Source organism: Diorhabda sublineata, chromosome X (genome assembly GCF_026230105.1).
Source record: "Diorhabda sublineata isolate icDioSubl1.1 chromosome X, icDioSubl1.1, whole genome shotgun sequence".
Lineage (NCBI taxonomy): Eukaryota > Metazoa > Arthropoda > Insecta > Coleoptera > Chrysomelidae > Diorhabda > Diorhabda sublineata.
Window position 1 is genome coordinate 8,838,801 of NC_079485.1, and position 18,137 is coordinate 8,856,937.

Below are 18,137 nucleotides of genomic sequence, written 5' to 3' on the forward strand. Positions count from 1 at the left end.
TGTGTGGATCTGGAACTATGAAAGCTTGGTAAAACCAGAAACAAATATTTATCATCTCGTATAGTCAGACCGCCTTTAAAAGCTCTTCTTTAATTATCTCCCAAAGACCCTGAGGAAATAATCAAAATTAACATAGTAAATCTGTTGTGGGTACCAGGGCACCTCGGAGTACACCTCTCTGGGGACCAAAACCCTTTAGTAATATCAACATCTATACAATATATATCTATAAATATACTTCGTAAATATGGGGCACTGCAGAATCTCAACATTTGATACCTGAATAGAGCAGAGAGACGTAGTAACTAAACATGAAAGATCGTGTTAAAAAAACTAGTTTCAGAGAAACTGAGTAAATGAGAGGCATTAATAAATCTCAAAACTAGAACATAATATTAGAATTCCTTTTATATTAAAATATTATGTTTAAAAAAACCTACTTATTAGTTTCACTAGAATGGACAAAAATATATTCATTCAATTCTACATTGAAAAATAGATTTTTCTCTCACTTTTTCATCATGCCGACTAAAGGTGCCAATTGACTTTTCGTTGTTGAAACAGTGTAGGGAAAATAAATCACCCTTCAAATTACCATAAAGGGGAGGTTTTAGTAGATCCCTTCTTCCACCTTCAAGGTTTTCCATTTTGTTGTATCCTTCCATAGAACTGGATATACTGTATATTTAAGCATTAATGTTAAGATGTCCAGAAAATTTATGTAAGGAATTCGGAAAATAATAGATTTTTGCGACATCTGATCATCGGTGCCTGATTTTACAATTTGAAATTTTTAAAAATCGGAAAAACCTCATAGTAAAATAGTTTCTGTTAACCGAATGTTTCTCAATCTCAAAAATTATTCATTATTAGGTTTAGTACGGAATGAATGTTTAATTGATGAATATAAGTTCATTATTTAGACGGGTACTGATTTAAATGAGTTTTCTAGGTATACGCATCAGATAACCGCATCATTATGGTGGTCCAAGAAAATGAGGAAAAAATTCTAGTCGGGAAGTACCTATGTAGGACGATCATTTGATTATTTTTTTGTCACTTTTTATGATTCAATTTTTGCAATTTTTTGCTTGCATTCAATAATTATTGCCTCTTTCATTTTCATTTCAATATCTCTTACTATTAATTTATCAAAGGAAAGTGAATCAGAAAATGAAGTTGTTTAAAGGAAAAAGATAAATTTTAGGCACGTTTTTATTGTTAAGAACGTTTAGAATACGTCATTTTGGGTTACGTACGTGGGTGAAACATCCAATCATTCTCATCCATCCCATTACCTTCATGATTATGTTGGTAGTTCTGTTTATTTGTGTTTTGTTGTGTGCACGTTATATGGAAACCTGGACGAGGGAACATTGAGCCAAATTGCACGCATTATAGAGATCACTGTAGACACAGTGGCCGTTATCTCCCCAATCCGATTCGATTTTATAGTCAACAGCATGAGTAGAAAAGAGACTAATCCTTCCAGTTTGCACAGATATAAAATATCATTACATCGAGTTACATTGTTAAAAATAATGTTATTGAAGTTTATTTATAAAAAAAAAACGGTCATTTCATGTTTTTATTTTTTAACATTCAATGTAAATAAAAAATATAAGGTGTCAATTTGATAACGTAGCACCCTCTACATTTCAATCAAAAATCACACTTAATTATAAAGGGTACAGTTTACGCGGTTTTCAACTCTATCGGAGGTGGACACCACCTTGAAGTCACAAATGGAAATAGGACTAATAAAAATATGAAGAATAAAATAATAATGTAAAACAATAGCAGCATAGTTATTCATACTACAAGGGATATAAATAAGATAAACTAGTCGAGAACGATTTTGCACCAAATTTATAGCGAGGGCTGCAAATAAAGTTCGACATTAGAAAATGAATATATTCCGTATATTTCGTGAACCATTTACAATTGTTTTCTCCTTACCGCAAAATTTATTCTTGGATTTTCATTCATTTGATTCTATACTTTTGATTTTGGTTCTATTAATAACATCAAGCTGATAGTTTATTATCAAAAATTGAGAGGAATTGAAATTATTGATTTGTACTCGTATAATAGCCAAATGGATATAGAAGAATCAGCAAATAGTCTTTGTCTTTGGTTGCTACCAGAAAAATCAACATGAAGCAACTTATCAATACCAAGACTGCTTCTGCAGTACTTCGTACTTTTGGCAAACGAAAAATCTGCTGTATTGAAGTCTCCATCGAACTTGTGACATGAATATTTCATGTTGAAAACCATTCTTTTCATAGAAGAAAAATAGATATTTATAGTTGAAACATTCTTTCTTTCATACTTCCAGTCGGTCAACAACCTCAAACAGCAAACACTTGACTCTTTTTGGCAAAATCGTAGCAAATCTGGTGAAAGCTGGTGTATGATAAATAACCATAATATTCAGTTAAAAATTATTATTTTAAAGAATGTAATATACAGGGTAAGCCATAAACTCATGCACTTTTGTATTAGGTATAGAGTGGAAGCCGTATGGACGGAAAGGTGTAGATGTAGTGCTTCACGCATCAATTATATATTATTCAGAGTCCAATTGTAAAATTCATTAAATTTTGGGTTGAAATTTCGGAACGGAAGAAGCAAAGAAATCGAGGCGCAATCAAATGACCCTGTACGTTACGTTCCCAGGTTGTCTAAGCGCAAGAATTGAAAGACAATTATTTATAGTTTTAAATCTTTGTCGCTACGATGTTCTAGACTTTAATAACATTTGCTTCTCAGATGAATCCTACTTTTTTTGGAGTAGTAACAGCTTCGGCGCCAATATCTTCAAAGGACATAATTGGCCCGTAATTTTGTGTAAATGCATACGATGATTCAGTAACTCTACAGAATTGCTACGAGACTTTTTTCAACCACAGTAACATCATTTTAAGGATTATATCACATGGCTGCAGCAAAATGGCGCAAACTGTCATATACCCAACGAGAGTTTACCGTAGTTAGTAGAAATATTCCCAAACAAATTAAGCTCGCGTAGAAGAGGTATGCCATTGCCTCCCCGTAGCCCAAACCTGTTTTCAGCTGATTTCCTTTTATGAGGTCGATGTGAATAAACCAAAAATAACATTTTGATGAAAGGAGAACATTCCATTTGTCAAAAAATGGTAACATTCTGGAATCATGTTTCGAAGAGTTTTCGAAAATTTAAGGGCTAAGTTTCAAGAATACCAGAGGCGAGATGGCTGAAACTTGGACGATATTTTTTTCAAGTAATAATTTTCCATTTTATGTCCTTTATTTTTAATAAACATTTATTTGAATACAAAGTGTATCCTTTTTATCATATCAATATAAAAAGTGCAGAAATTTATGGCACACCCTGTACCTAAACTAGTACCTTCTTTAGTCGTACAGATCATAATGTATGAATATTTTATAAAAAACTTTTTTAAAAAAGTGCAAATTAAGGGGATTCAAACTTAAAAGTAAAAAATAAGAACAGGATAAGGGTTGGAACAAGATTGCTACATATGTTGGTTATAATGGAGAAAATAGAAAAAAATGTATTATAACATAAGAACAGTATGTATGTCTGTGTATCTATGTATTATAATGTCAAGTGCCTACACTTTTGGTAATGTTATAATAACTTATTTATACCAACTAATTATTGAAACTATTGTAACGAGAAGTTTTATTTTGATTTTTTATTTTGATAATAAGTACTAACAGCGCCACCTTTTGCAATTTGATAGTGTAATTATTACTAGCCATATATTGGTGACATAATTAACGACAATATTCTCAAAGTAGGTAAAGTATTATAGTGTAATAATAACAGAATCTATTGATGAGATGAATTGCTGTAAGAAATCCGAATGTTTCCCATTTAGAGCTAAAACGACAACTTCTTCAAGCCACAAATGTGTTTCAGTGAAACCGTTTGTAAAAGACTTTGTGGTCGAAGGTTATATACCAAATAACAGTTATTAGTTACAGAGTTATCAAGGTAAAATGGAATTGACAGGTTAAATTGGTATATTCAACATAACCTAACCAAAACTGGATACAACTTAGCTCGAGGTAACTGGAGATCATTTAGCTTTTGTACATGACAATACAAATGTAAAAATGTACACCAAAGAAAACTTGATAAGAGGCGTTCCAATATCATTTTTTCCTCATTTTTTTCATATTTGTTTTACTGAAAACAAAAAAAGTTCGATTTGGTTAATACCTCAGTTTTTAAAACTGATAAAAACCGAATTTGAATTATACGTAAGAAAATAATATATTTTTCATTTATTACGAAATAATCCATTTAAATTTGGTTGTGTATACTTCATTAATTATCTTATCTATATAATTATATATATGCCATCCCACATACTGGACTTTTTGAAAAAAGTGGAATTAACAGATCAGCTGTAAACACAGGGTTCTTCAGTATCGCAGCAACAAATGGAGACACAATAGATCCTTTGGGTCGCAGTGTATATGACACCGCAATATCTACATAGTTACATACATCATCTTATCTATATTATAGTACAAATATGCTATTGATTTTTTTGAATTATGCAGATTTAACCCATGAATGGACTACCGTGGCGTAACCTTTTTTGTCTTAATGCCAACGTACTGAAGAGAACTACACAAATTTAATGACATTTTAGCTCATATCCGCCAGATGCTGCTGTATGTCCGAAGCAATTCAATTCTTTAGAATCCTTCGAACATAAAAACAGATCAAAAATGTCTTGATAAACCTAATTTTTTCTTGCCGTAGTGCTAGAGGGCGTAACATGATATAAAATGTAAAATCGATACTTTCTTGAATAAAAATAATACTGTTTACATATTTGTGTTTATTAATTTCAAAATATCGTTAAGGAAGTGGTTAAATAGCGAGTAATTGTTGGTTGTTATAAATAAACTACAAATTGTTGATTTTATATTTTTATTACAGGTAGATACATACCTACGTTCCCTGAAGATATTAAGAGCAAGTTAAAATTTTTTGACTTGTTAATATAGAGAATCGTTGTTTTTACGATGTCTTACTTCACCAATCATTATTGTATAATAAATAAAACTTGTCATTTGTATCTGAAATTTTAGTTTCTACATCACAACCATGAAAACATTATTTTTCTTTTATCTATCCCAACTCCACGATTGGTAACGTGGTTTCAGTCAATTCAGTTAAAAATAATTTGTAGGGACAAAGTATTTGCTAGTTTTTTAATATTTTGGTGTATCAACTTGACCTAACTGATATGAACATGTATAATCAAAATACTTTTCTGCTTAATTCAAAATCAATAACTTTCGCAAATAAGATATAGAAAGTAAAATATAAAAATATTTTTTTGTCTTTCATATCATACCTATGAACCTTAAAATTTAAAAATATGAACTCAAATATACTAGGACTTCCTAAATCCACAATGTTTGAGTTGTAGATGGAATGTCTTTCTAGTCTCAATTTTTGTGTGAGCTCAAGATTCCCCATATAAATGGAGGAGGTGATAGTGCGTGGTATTAAAATTGTAATATGTGATAAAGTGATTCTGATATTGTGGAAAGCAAAAAACAGTTAATATTATTTTGTTCACGTTGTTCCCGATAATATACTCAGGTACATTAAATAATTCTCATGAATCATAATTTATAATCCATTCATTTTTCCTCTCAAAATTCTAACAAGTCCTCGTAGCATGTGATGGCCGCTATCATCAAAACAAAAATAATTTACATCGACGCGTGTGTTCCTACTTTTATGTAACTTCTAGCTAGAAGAAGAAGCTTTAATCGTAGAGGGCGTAAGTAGAGTTCAGGAGAAACTAAATCCAGGAATAAAATCCAAAAACTACGCACACTCTTAAAAATAAAGTGAAACCCTGTTTCACCTCGTAAAGCCTAAAATGTTTTATTAACATAACGTAGCTTTATTTTGTAAAATTATTTTGGTACTAGAGGTAGTTTATGTGTCAATTATATCATTATATACTTCAAATTAGCTTTGAATATTTGATAAAAGTTTCATGATATTGCATATTTTTGATCATTTTTTATTACCAGGTTGTCCTAGTAATACATATAGTAACAACAATTACATAAATTGGATTTAACTTGATTTCAAAAATATGTGATGTCATTTGGAATGTACAAAATTCATATTGGTCTCAGCTGTTACACATTGTTTTTTATTTTGAGAAGTTTAAGGCACAAAATTATAAACTTTTTTTTGTTCATATCAGCATTATAGATAAATTTGATTTATTAAATTAAAAATTTTAAAAAGCTATTTTATAATGAAGTTTCTAATGATGTAAACTTTAATCAGTTGCTTCTTAAAATAATAATTTGGTGTGGCAACAGTGCGATGTATTTTGGAATCAATTCCTGTATATAGTCACACCTTAGGTTTCGATTGTCGAATTGTCGATTGATCAGTGTATTATACTCAATGTTGTAGTAGTTTGTGTATTTTGTCGTGCCATATTATTAACATTATTTATATTATAGCAAATAAGCCCATAAAGACTGTATATCGATAGTGATGCATTTTAGGATACAGAGGATACTGTTTTGGGCGATCCTCATTGGATTTGCATCCACAGCACAGGTAAGCGAATGAGTACTCTGTAACTACTGTTTCAAAATAATACAATTATTTTTCATACGAGCCCAATATTCTATATTGATTAGCTTTTTTGTAATAAGTAAAAGTAAAATGATCATGTTTATGTTAAATAAGTTTTCTACGAGTTGAAGGAAGAAAATTGTAGGGATTTACGATGCATCAATTTTATTTATATTTTCATCCATAGCACTGTAAATAAAGGTATGCACTATTTAGTTAACTGTTGTCATAACGATTAATATACGATATACGATGTATATTTTCTTTATTGTTTGTTACATTAAATGCACAGTATTATCGTAAACTTAAGATTAACAAATAGTTGAATAATTTATTACAACTAACAATGAATATTAATAATAATAGTATATCTACAGAGGTACCAATACATTGGTGGTTGTTGTATACATTTCTTATTTAATATGGCATATACATGAAATACTCAGTTAAATCTTGAAGTGGTTCTTTTTTTATAGTGTATAAATATGCTTTTTGATTAATTAGGTAATTTATACATAAACTGAAGCTTTAAGAAACATAGAGTAAACGAGAAGATACAAAACATTTTTTACCAAGACTGGTTCAAACATGTGACTACAGTGTTAATTCCATGTTTTATATTGTAATTATTACTATATGTTAGTAGACTGAGCATCGTTAAGAAGCTCCTACATTATGGAAGTTGAGTTTTGGGAGATTTGAATTTTCATTAACATTAGAAAATATATAGATAGAAAAAGTTGTGCTGGTGTGAGAGTGTTGAAATTGGCAAGTATGTCAATATTAGTTATATTCTTAAACTTAACTTTTTGATGATGTTTTGCTATTTTATCTAAAAAGATAATACAGTTGTAATATAAAGAGAAACAATAGTTAGGTATACTCTATAATTTACTTTAGTATAAGATTGTTGGAATGTTATTTATGGTTTGTATCTATGCACTTCGTTGTCTAATCAAATATAATATTTAGGTATTATATAAATATGCAGTATTTCCATTCATATGTATTTTATGAATATCTAATATGAGATCACCACAAAAAGAGTAAAAATTTGAATACATTGAAATTGACCTTGATTAACACAAGAATTTGATCTTGCCATTACTGTTTTGAGCAATCCCTTGTGACATTTATTCATTATACTCATGTTGAATTTATTTGCTACTGGATAACAAAATTTTAATTTTAAATATAAAAATTTGTCTTGTTGTCATTCTTAGGAGGTAATAACTTAAGCATTCACTATTCATTTATTTTTAGTTAGAACAATATCTTGAACTATCACGAAATAATATATTAATTTGTCTATTGAGATGCCTTGTATATCATTTGCTTTTTAAGGTTAGTATAAAATTATAAAGTGATAAGGGAAATCATCGAGTAATGAAGTTGTAACATCTGCATTTAAATTTTCATGGATGTAGTCAAAAATTGTAGAGTAAAGTGAGAAAACAGTTATGTAGTGGAGAACTCATCAGATTTATTTATTCCTTGAATCCTCAATATTTTGGGACTAGTTAGTGCTGACTAGACTGACTGACTTGTTCAAGGAAATTCGATTTTACCACAACAAATATTGAGCAAAGTTTACTGTAGATATCTGCCACATTAACAACCATGTTTGAAAATTTTTGAATTAGATTGGCCAAGTATATACATGTGGTTCTATCTGGTTCTAGGTATCTCAAAATGCTAATCCATATGACCAATTATCTGTCTTGCCCCTTCCTGTAACCTAAGCTTCACTAATTTGTCCATGATATCAATTACTCTGGCTTTTATAAGTATTTTAGTGTTTGAAAATTTATTTCATACTCATACACCAAATTATTATGAAATATATTTGAATAATATACATCTTTAGAAGTATTAAAAGTACCTTCTAAAAGGTGGGAAATTTTTTTATTTAAAAAAATCTCATTGAAAATCGACAACAAATCTCAAATATTTTTCAGGAAATTTAACAATTTAAATATATCTACATTTTCAGTTTCAGGTAGGGGACATAAATACTGTGTACCATAAAAGAAGTGAAAAAGTGTTTATTTAATAAATTCACCATTTCCTCTGTTTTATTGTCCTAAAACTGACACCAAAGCCATTTATTTTTATGACCCATGGTAGTTTCAACAGAATTATCAAATTCTATTTACTTTTACCCTGTTTTTAGATTTAACTGCTCTCTACAGTATCTTGGAAAACTACTACATTTGGCCAATATCTAGAATAGAAACTTACCCATGAACAACAAACCATTATTTATTTTCTAATAAATTTTCTAATTTTTGAAGAGTATCAGTTTCTCAATTCAATAGTTAGGGTTAGACCAGCTTAAAATTTGAAATTGAATAGTTATGAAATTATAAATCTCAAATATTATAAGATTCCTTGAATAAGCTTATTAGGCAGAGGCTTTATGTATGTATATTAATTTAAAGGATGTCAAATGGTGTAACTGTTTACATTTACTTCACATATCAAGTAGCAATAGTTTGTTTATAAATATTGTAATATACAATCTTATATCACAGAATTTGTTAAATAAAAATTTCAAATTTTTGAGCCACACCCGACGTCAGTGCAATGTATTTTACTTGTTATAATAATACATAGTGTTTATATTTGCAAAAAAATACTGCCAACTTATCTAAACATATTGTATCTACTTCAAATGTTTACAATAAATTAACATCATTGTATGGGCAATAGGTATTTTCTTTGTTGGTGTTTAAATAAAATCTAATTTCATTCCAGTTCTATTTTTATCCACTTTACAGTCGATTTCAATTTTTTTACATAGATTTGAATTGAATCATTTTTATTATGTATTTATGTAAATTAAATACAAGATTGTACAGTCTATCAATAAATAATGGAATTTGATTCTTTTGTCATAGGATTGATAACATGGAACACATATTCAATGTTTTGAATAATTTTAGTATGATTTGTCTATTTGCTAGTTATGTGTCACTATATTTAAGATATATAATATGCTCAGAATTATTTTTGAATGACTGACTATTTCCTTGAATCGCGCTTAATCACCACATTGTATAATAACGACACTGACTGCATCTTATAACGACTTTGATAAACATATTTGGCAAAAATATTGAGATAAATAACAGGAAATAACTACTTTGCTAAGGCGACGATCCTTGTATGATTTGCAACACTTTTCTAAAATGAGCAGTACATTTGACAATAGTTAAAGAAAGTTTAACAAAATTTTGGGGCTTCTATTTCAAAACGAACGATACGCGTCACGCTCAAACGTAAACTTTATGAATTTTTTTAGGAGTTATAAAAAATATTTTTGGTCAATTGTTTTCTAATTAGGTTTTTTTTTTATTTTTTGAGTCTTCGGTTTAAAATCGTGTGCTTAAAAATGTTTTATCCACCAAATCCTCATTTTTGACAGTAAAATTTTGTAGCCTATTATAATTTTAGTTTAGTTTACTTTGTTAAAAAATATTCATGGTAAATATCCGTGGATAACTTCACACAGGTATTCATTGGCGGTCTACGGACCAGAAGCGGCTAGGGCATTAGCGAAGTAGTGCTACAGAGCTTTCAAAAAATAAGAAGTAAAAAAGATGATAATCTGAACTAGTACAACATTTTCTATTGCTTATCCAGTCAGGGTGCCTGGGAGCCTTGAACACCGGGGATTCGAGAGGAATTTTCTGACAAACCGGAAAAATGTTCAGTAATTTTGAATGAGCCAACCAAGCGTAGCAAGTTGGTGTTGGCATTTTGACAAAGTTAAATTTTTCTACAGTATTATTTATGGTTTCGCACCACATTTTAGGAATTAGTTGGATGCAATTCTTAAATGTGCGACTATTTTGTGATTTGCTTTGAAAAAAGCTCAAATAAAGTTGCTCAAAAACAACAAATGAACATCTGTGTTAGATATTGGGATAGAGGGATCAAGATCGGTACTTTTCTTCGGTGTTTTTACATCACGCAAAAGCTGTCGAAAGAAACTGCTTCAAATCTGAATCTCATGTGAATATCCAGTTATTCCGTCTTCTAGAGGCCGAAGATTTTTTATTTGCATTTTGAAATACTGGATCATCCGGCTTACATACTGTAAATGCCGCTTTTAAAATTGGTATAAAAAATAAGCTGGAATATTAGACAAGGAATGTTCTCATTCATTACTGGTTGATCGGAGCTCTCTCCGAAATTCTGTCAAGTACGATGGCTGTTTCTTAAAAAATTCAGTCACTCGAAAAAATTCATATTTTCACTTCAAAACACGAATAAGAAGCCATCATATGAAAGTTTTAAAACCATTGCAAAGTCTTTGGATAATAAACTGCTGTTGGCTGAATAAGCATTCTTCCAATCTTTACCTGAAGAACTAGAGCCATTCCTTAAAAATTTTCGAAGTGATTTGCCCCTAAGACCTGATTTCGATTCTGAATAATTAATGAGGAGGTTTGTTCCAGGCGAAATTTTTCAAAGCACTCATATTTATAAAATATACAATGGTTTATTCTGCAACCTTAAAAAAGTGCAAGATTCGATTTAGGGTATGCCGCAAGAGCGGCTTTGAAAAAATGCATTGGGGTTAAAGATAAGCACATGTTTGTCTTTCGCAAGGATTGGAGAAACTGCTTGACGTATACGGTTTCCAAGCTTTCGGAAAAATGTTCCAGAATAATCCGTGCAACTGATGGGGAGAAATTATATTTTGTTGACTGCAAACAGATACAACGCCATTACATTGGAAGAAGCAGACAGGGCTTTTAGAGATCACTCTAAATAAGATGAATAACTGTTCCAGATATGATAGAGTAGATGATTTTTGGATGGAAATTATCGAAAACATTAGTTTAAAAAAGGTGGTGCAACTTCTTCTAATAATTTCTCACGGCAGTGCGACAGCAGAGAGAGGATTTTCAGTCGATATGGAGATTTTGGTTGAAATTTTAAAAGAAGAACCACTCTCTATGAGTAATGCCTACAACTGCCAATAGAAAATATTTAATACTTCGCAGTCGCCTTGTAATACCTTGATAAATAGCTCAGCTCAGCTTATGTTTCGATTCACGCTGTTGCAGTTTTATTATTCATGTGGGATAGACGAAGATGTTGTTCATGACGCCGGCGGTCTAAATCAGTGGCGTGACTCAATTACTGCATTCAGTCCAGCGTAATACGAAAGGTAGATGCCGAGTAAATATCTTAAATGTCTTTTTTATCGCGACCTTCAGAACCGTAGCTCATTCAGACGATTTGGACTGAATAAAAATACTATATTGTGTGTGATTTTGTGCAATATTCATGTTGTTTTCAACTTGATAAATACCAAAAAATGTTGTAAATATTCATACCAAGAAAAGATAGAATTAAAAATGAAAGCTAGGCCCATACCAATGATTATAAAAATACTGTTGTAAATAGAGGCATAAACAAACTGCTTGAAATATGCGAATTTCTGGGACGTTTAAATTCTTAGGCTGAATTATATGCAATTATAAATGAGTTCTGAAGCATACCTTAGTTTAGTGGACAATTTCTGAACATTGTCAAGGTACTGGAAGTATTAAATCTGTTCGAGTTGTTCAGAACATTTTTGAAAATTACACATTGTAAATTTTCTTTAAAGACAATTAAAGTAAAGATCTCGGTAAAGATGTGAAGTGGTGCTTTGCGATTCATAATTTTTTCTGTAGCAACAGTTTCAACATTCCATTATTTTATCACGGAAGTTGCTAAAATCAATGGAAAAACGACCAGGCAAGTTTTTTTTTTGGAAACAATGCAGAGCACCTAAAATTTTTTACCACGAATCGCCACTGTATGGATGACGAAAAAACGCATACAGTTTGCCTCTTACATAAAGTGATATATACAGGCGTACCTCTACCTTTCGAAGAATATTGGATACAGATGTTCACGTTAGTGTAGGCAGGAAATATTACTATGCCTAAGCTGGAAATGGTTATGTTTGAGGTCTCTTTTCGATTTGATTATAATGATTTAAATAAAGACAAGAAGACATTAGATAAAAACACTTTCAGAAAAAACGCGTTGCATGAGCAAAGTATTATATAATTAAAAATTTGTGTTCATCTAAAATATCCGTTGGCAAATTTAAAGCATGCATTAAGTTCTATTCCCTCTCTGTATTGGTTACTTTTGTATAATTGCGGAATAAAACTTAACGAATGTAATGAATATTTAATAAATCTAAAGGCCGCTTTACTAAACTTAAACGATGATTATTTCATCGATAAGTGTTTTGTAAACTATGGTAAATAAAAGTTTCCGGCTACCACGAGAGGCAGTGGCGTACGATTGAAATATGGTAAATATTGATAATTGCAAAATTCTTCAAACGAATGAATAGATTCTCCTTTCAAGCTTATATCCAGGTACTACTGCTGCTATCTTTTCACTATTTGCACTGACCTTAAACGTCAAACTGATTTTTGTTTCCCATATAATTGTCATCGTATTCGCTCTTTTTCCCAGTTTCTTCTTCCTGCCTTCGCTTTTTCATAAATTTTCCTAATTCTTTCTCTCATCTGTTGATTATGTCTTCTTTTTTTGTATTGAATATCCAATATCGAATCTATAAAGTACAGTCGGTGGATTACTATACTGTATAGTCTATGCTTGGTATCCTTCGATTTTTTATTTACATTCTATCAAACAATGTCTAACACTTCCTAATAAGAAACATAATGTATATTCATTCGAAATATATCACAGCAACGGCTTTTTGATTAAAAATAAATCGTCAGTTGAATACCAACAACATTCCTTGATGATGAACATGTATATCGACACTTAGTCCTATTCATAGTTAATATCTAAAAAATATTTGAAAATTTACAAAAATATCAATAATTCACTTTTATTGTGTTGATAAATTGGATAGATTGAGTAATTAAAATTCATATATTCAATAGTTGCTGGACATATTTTTATTCACTGCAACAAATAAAAAGACGCAATTTAAAATACTTACACATCATAATGAATGAACCGAGAGTATAGAAGAATTTTAGGTGAAGAAGTCAGTGGAAATTTACCATTCTTTTGTTGCTAAATGTAATCTTATGGCACCGTTAATAATACTATTTTGAATTCAAATTGTGGAATTGACCGATTAGGGCCCAGTGATAACAGTGTCGAAAAAGAATGCTTCTATATCTGTTCTAAGTAGTATATATATATATATATATATATATATATATATATATATATATATATATATATATATATATATATATTAGATATTTTATCAATCGCAAATAATAGAGGAAGGATGTTATAGATCACACACAGAAATATTGTAGTTAAACTAAACTTTAATATATACACACGTCATAGTTAAATATGTCGAATGAAAATTTAAAAAATTGTATCTTAAGTATTCATTTCTAAAGGAGGAAACGAGTAAATATTCTTCATGCTGGCAGTAAGAATGGTTTTGTACCAAATTCATTGCTCTTTACCGGTAAAACGTTTCCCGATCCTATGTTGATTACCAAGAAGACATAATCGCGGAATTATTTGAAAAATCGTTCATCGATCAGTTCCTATAGTTCTTCCAATGTCAATTGCAGATTATAAAATTAGTTCGAAACCTTTGCCGACAATTTTGTTTGATCTAACATAGGCGTAGATACCTCATTTTATAAATTTATTATTTTTTGTACCCCATTCGCATAGATTTTTTGCAAATAAAAGAAAAAAAATATTTCAATTCCAAATTATCTTGAATTATTTGAACAATGGGATACCGCCGAATTCTTTATTACTTTGACCCTATTTTTTACTCCTTCAAGTGAGAATAGAACAAGTATAAATATAATATTTTCATTTTTATAATTTCTCTATTTTCATTTGTATTAATTTCTCAAATTGATCCTCATATTTGTTCTCAACACAATTGTTCTTATAGTATAATTAAACACCAATATACTCCCATTGGTAAATGAGCCGCACTAGGTGACACAACATACCCTATTTTAATTATTCACTAAGCTACAATAGGGGTTTAAAAGTCACTGGGAATAAACATAACCCAAAAAATGCGAAACTTACATATTGAGCAATACTTCTTATAACAGAGTATATAAAAATAATTAATGTTTCTAGTTAGACTAATAGAGGGCGTATTCTGTGTAGAGGATTTTAAACAAGTTTTATATAAAGTATGTCAAAATATGTGGCGGCTTAGCCTTGAACGTCTATGACATAAGTGCGAACTTATCAACGAAACTTGAACTTATTTATTCTATCAATTATTATTTTGGAGTCTGTGAACAACATTCATAACAAACAATTTTATCGCTAATAGGAAATGTACCCATTTTAATTAGAAAGATCCATTGTGTCCCTTACTAGATCTGGACATATACCGAATACCTGAGGAAGGGTACTTAGTGTCTCGACGTATAAAAGAATTATGCTCCACCCTCTTTTTCACAATAAACGCAATTACCAATGTTCTCCATTTGTATTCTCACGAGATGTTACTAAAGTGATAGCGTCCTTTCAGGAACCCTGCGAGATCATGTGGGTCATTTCTACCTACGCATTTATTGCGGTCATAGTTTCCGAGGAATAGTCTGTAATGTCTTTGCTTTTAAGTGATGATATCTTAGCACAACGATTCTGCTCTTGGTTAGGTTAGTTCAGTTCCTATTAGAAAAATTCTTTTCGTCACTCAGCAATGTTATCATCATGTACTGGAAGTTATAAGGGGGTATTTTTGCTGCAAGAGCCTTCCATTTTATGTTTTAAGTAAATCCTATCTGATAGACTCTTTAGACTGTGCAGTGGAATTGAATCTAGGATAACTTCCATCGCTGCTGTTTGACAGGTATTTGTGCCCCGTAATGCAAATACACGCCAGTGTCTGAACCTTCCACAGGTATTGCCTCGTTGACTGTTTCTTCACATTTTTATGTAAGATAATTATTGCAATATTTATTATCATAGGGTTTGTAAAATAAATTTTCGTTGCTCTGTATATTTCAGTATTATTTGAATATCATTAATTCCGCAAAAAATTAGACTTGGCTGATAAAATAACTGAAACCCTTCTCAATAATTAGGAATTTTTCAATGCTTAGCTTTTTTCTATATTTTTTGTTGTATAGAAATGTTTTTAATGCATTGTTTGATTCGTTCCATAATTACAGAAAAAAGTATAACATTTTTTCACTGATTTAAAATCATTTATTTCTTATTTTTTTATTGGGGAAATTGTGTATAATAAATATAATGAACTATTTTCGGTTACACAATAATGGATAACATTATTGACAAGAATTGCAGAATATCACTTCTACTTTTCTACTTTATATCGACTTGCTAATAACACAATAGTAGGATTCAATCTCTACTACGCATTATTATATTTCACATTGTTATCAAACCGTGTGATATGGAATCAGACTCTTTAGAAAATCTTATTTCATATTGATTTTATGATAATTCAAGTTAGATACCAATTTTTGATTGTGTTTAGAAGCAATTTATATTTTTTTAGCAGTATTTTGATTTCTTTTTTTCGATTTTTTGACATTTGAAGGCAGATATCTGGAGTTTAAGCAATTTTCGAATATTTTACTACATTATTCAACTGTTTTATCGCACTTTTCAACTTATATCTACATCTATAGAGTCTATACACATTTTTACATTATTTTGAATTAATTTCATGACAATTGAAGTAAGATATCAATTTATAAATGTTTTATAACCATTTTAAGGATTTGGAATTGTCTTTGTGGCGTTTGTAGTCAGATATGGGACGTTTTAACAATTTTTGGCAGGCTAACTACATTATTTAAAATTTTCCCTATATTATCCAAGGTTACATTTTTTCAACTTCCACAATTTTGATACTGTTTTCAGTCTATTTATACGCAGTTTTTATTTTTTGGTAGTATTTTGATTTCTTTTTTTTTTCGATTTTGTGACTTTTGGAGTCAGATATGGGGGGCGTTTAGCAATTTTATTACATTATTCAACCGTTTCATCACACTACTCAACTTATAAATACAATTTTTGAGTTTATTTATACACATTTTCACATTATTTTGACTGAATTTTTTGACAATTGATGAAAGATATGAATTTCTTAATGTTTTAAATCAGAAATGAGACGTTTTACAATGTTTGATTAATATATTACATTATTCAATTGTTATTCCAATTATTTGATTAATTTTCCACGTAATTCAATTTCTTTCCATCATATTTTTTCAACCTTCAAAAATTTTTCTTTTTATATGCCATTTTAAAGTAGTTTTTATGATAATTGAAGTTTGATATCAATTTTCGAATGTTTTTAGAAGCATTTTGAGTCGATTTTATGACAAGCGAGATATGTGATATTTTGCAAAAATAAAGTAAATAAATATCAGTAGCAAAAATCACTAATGTTACGTTTGCCACAGAAGACGAAAAAGTTAATTTTACATAAGTACTTCAATGTATGAAATGATATAAATTACATTTGATTGGTTGTTAAATCGAAAGTAACTAAGTTCTCCCTAGAATTGCAATGAAAATAGTACCAAATTGATTCAGATATACAGCATCTTGCATTGCACGTTCTCGTAATCCATAACAAGCGACTATTATGTTTAGTTATTTATGTTATTGCGCCATTAAAATCAATTTTATTTGTTTATTTGTGAAGAATCTTCGACTTGAAACAATCGAAAGAATAATTCTAGTTCCAGTAATAATACTAGCAATCGTCGACTATATTATTACGTAGATTTTATTAGTCTAACATAATATGTTATGTTATAATATTTCTGCAATCAGTTATGAAACTCAACACTCGTATCTTTTTTCCTTCTCATACTTATGACGCGCATTTCTGTGTCTTGAGTAAATATTCCAACAAATTTCCAACTATTATATGCGTTTGTTGACGATATTTGCATTTTTGATAAACTTTACTTTATTTTAAATCAATGTATGCAACTTGAACAAAGTGTGTTATCAATTATCTCCCTCGTTAACAGATAATGATAAAACCCATTATGGATTTGGAAAATACACTGTTTGGTGATAATCAATAACATACAACATGTCATATAGGAAATTTTAATATACTTCGATACAAACTAAAAATATTTCTATCCGTACTAGGCCATACCTTACCTCCTCTTCTATGCCTAAGTTAGGCTTCCTTGGGCTTTTGTACATAGTATTAATATATTATTTTTTTTATCATAAGCTTTTAAAAATCAACGTCATTTTTCAACCTAATATAAATATTAAATTACAACGAGTTTACCATACTATTTATTGCCCAATATTTATGTTATTCCCAAAATTTCTTGGTTTTAAAGCTCTGAAATATTAACAATTCTATAAAGTTTATATCAGCGTCTTTAATTATTATTATATATCTCATTTTAGTTTATTAGTGATATTAATTGTACTTCTTGCTGAAGTCTTGTTTCTGCAGTGTTATTTATATAAATCTGGT

General features: G+C 29.9%; 1 protein-coding gene across 1 annotated transcript in view; it reads left to right on the top strand.

Annotated features, from left to right (window-relative positions):
- The first annotated feature begins 6,400 nt into the window (after nt 1-6,400).
- Nucleotides 6,401-18,137, top strand: part of LOC130450980 (syndecan-2) — a 38,910-nt gene continuing 27,173 nt past the window's right edge. The window contains exon 1 of the mRNA XM_056789749.1: nt 6,401-6,628. Coding sequence (XP_056645727.1) covers nt 6,563-6,628 — 66 coding nt within the window. The 5' untranslated portion in view covers nt 6,401-6,562. The remainder of the gene's footprint in view (nt 6,629-18,137) is intronic.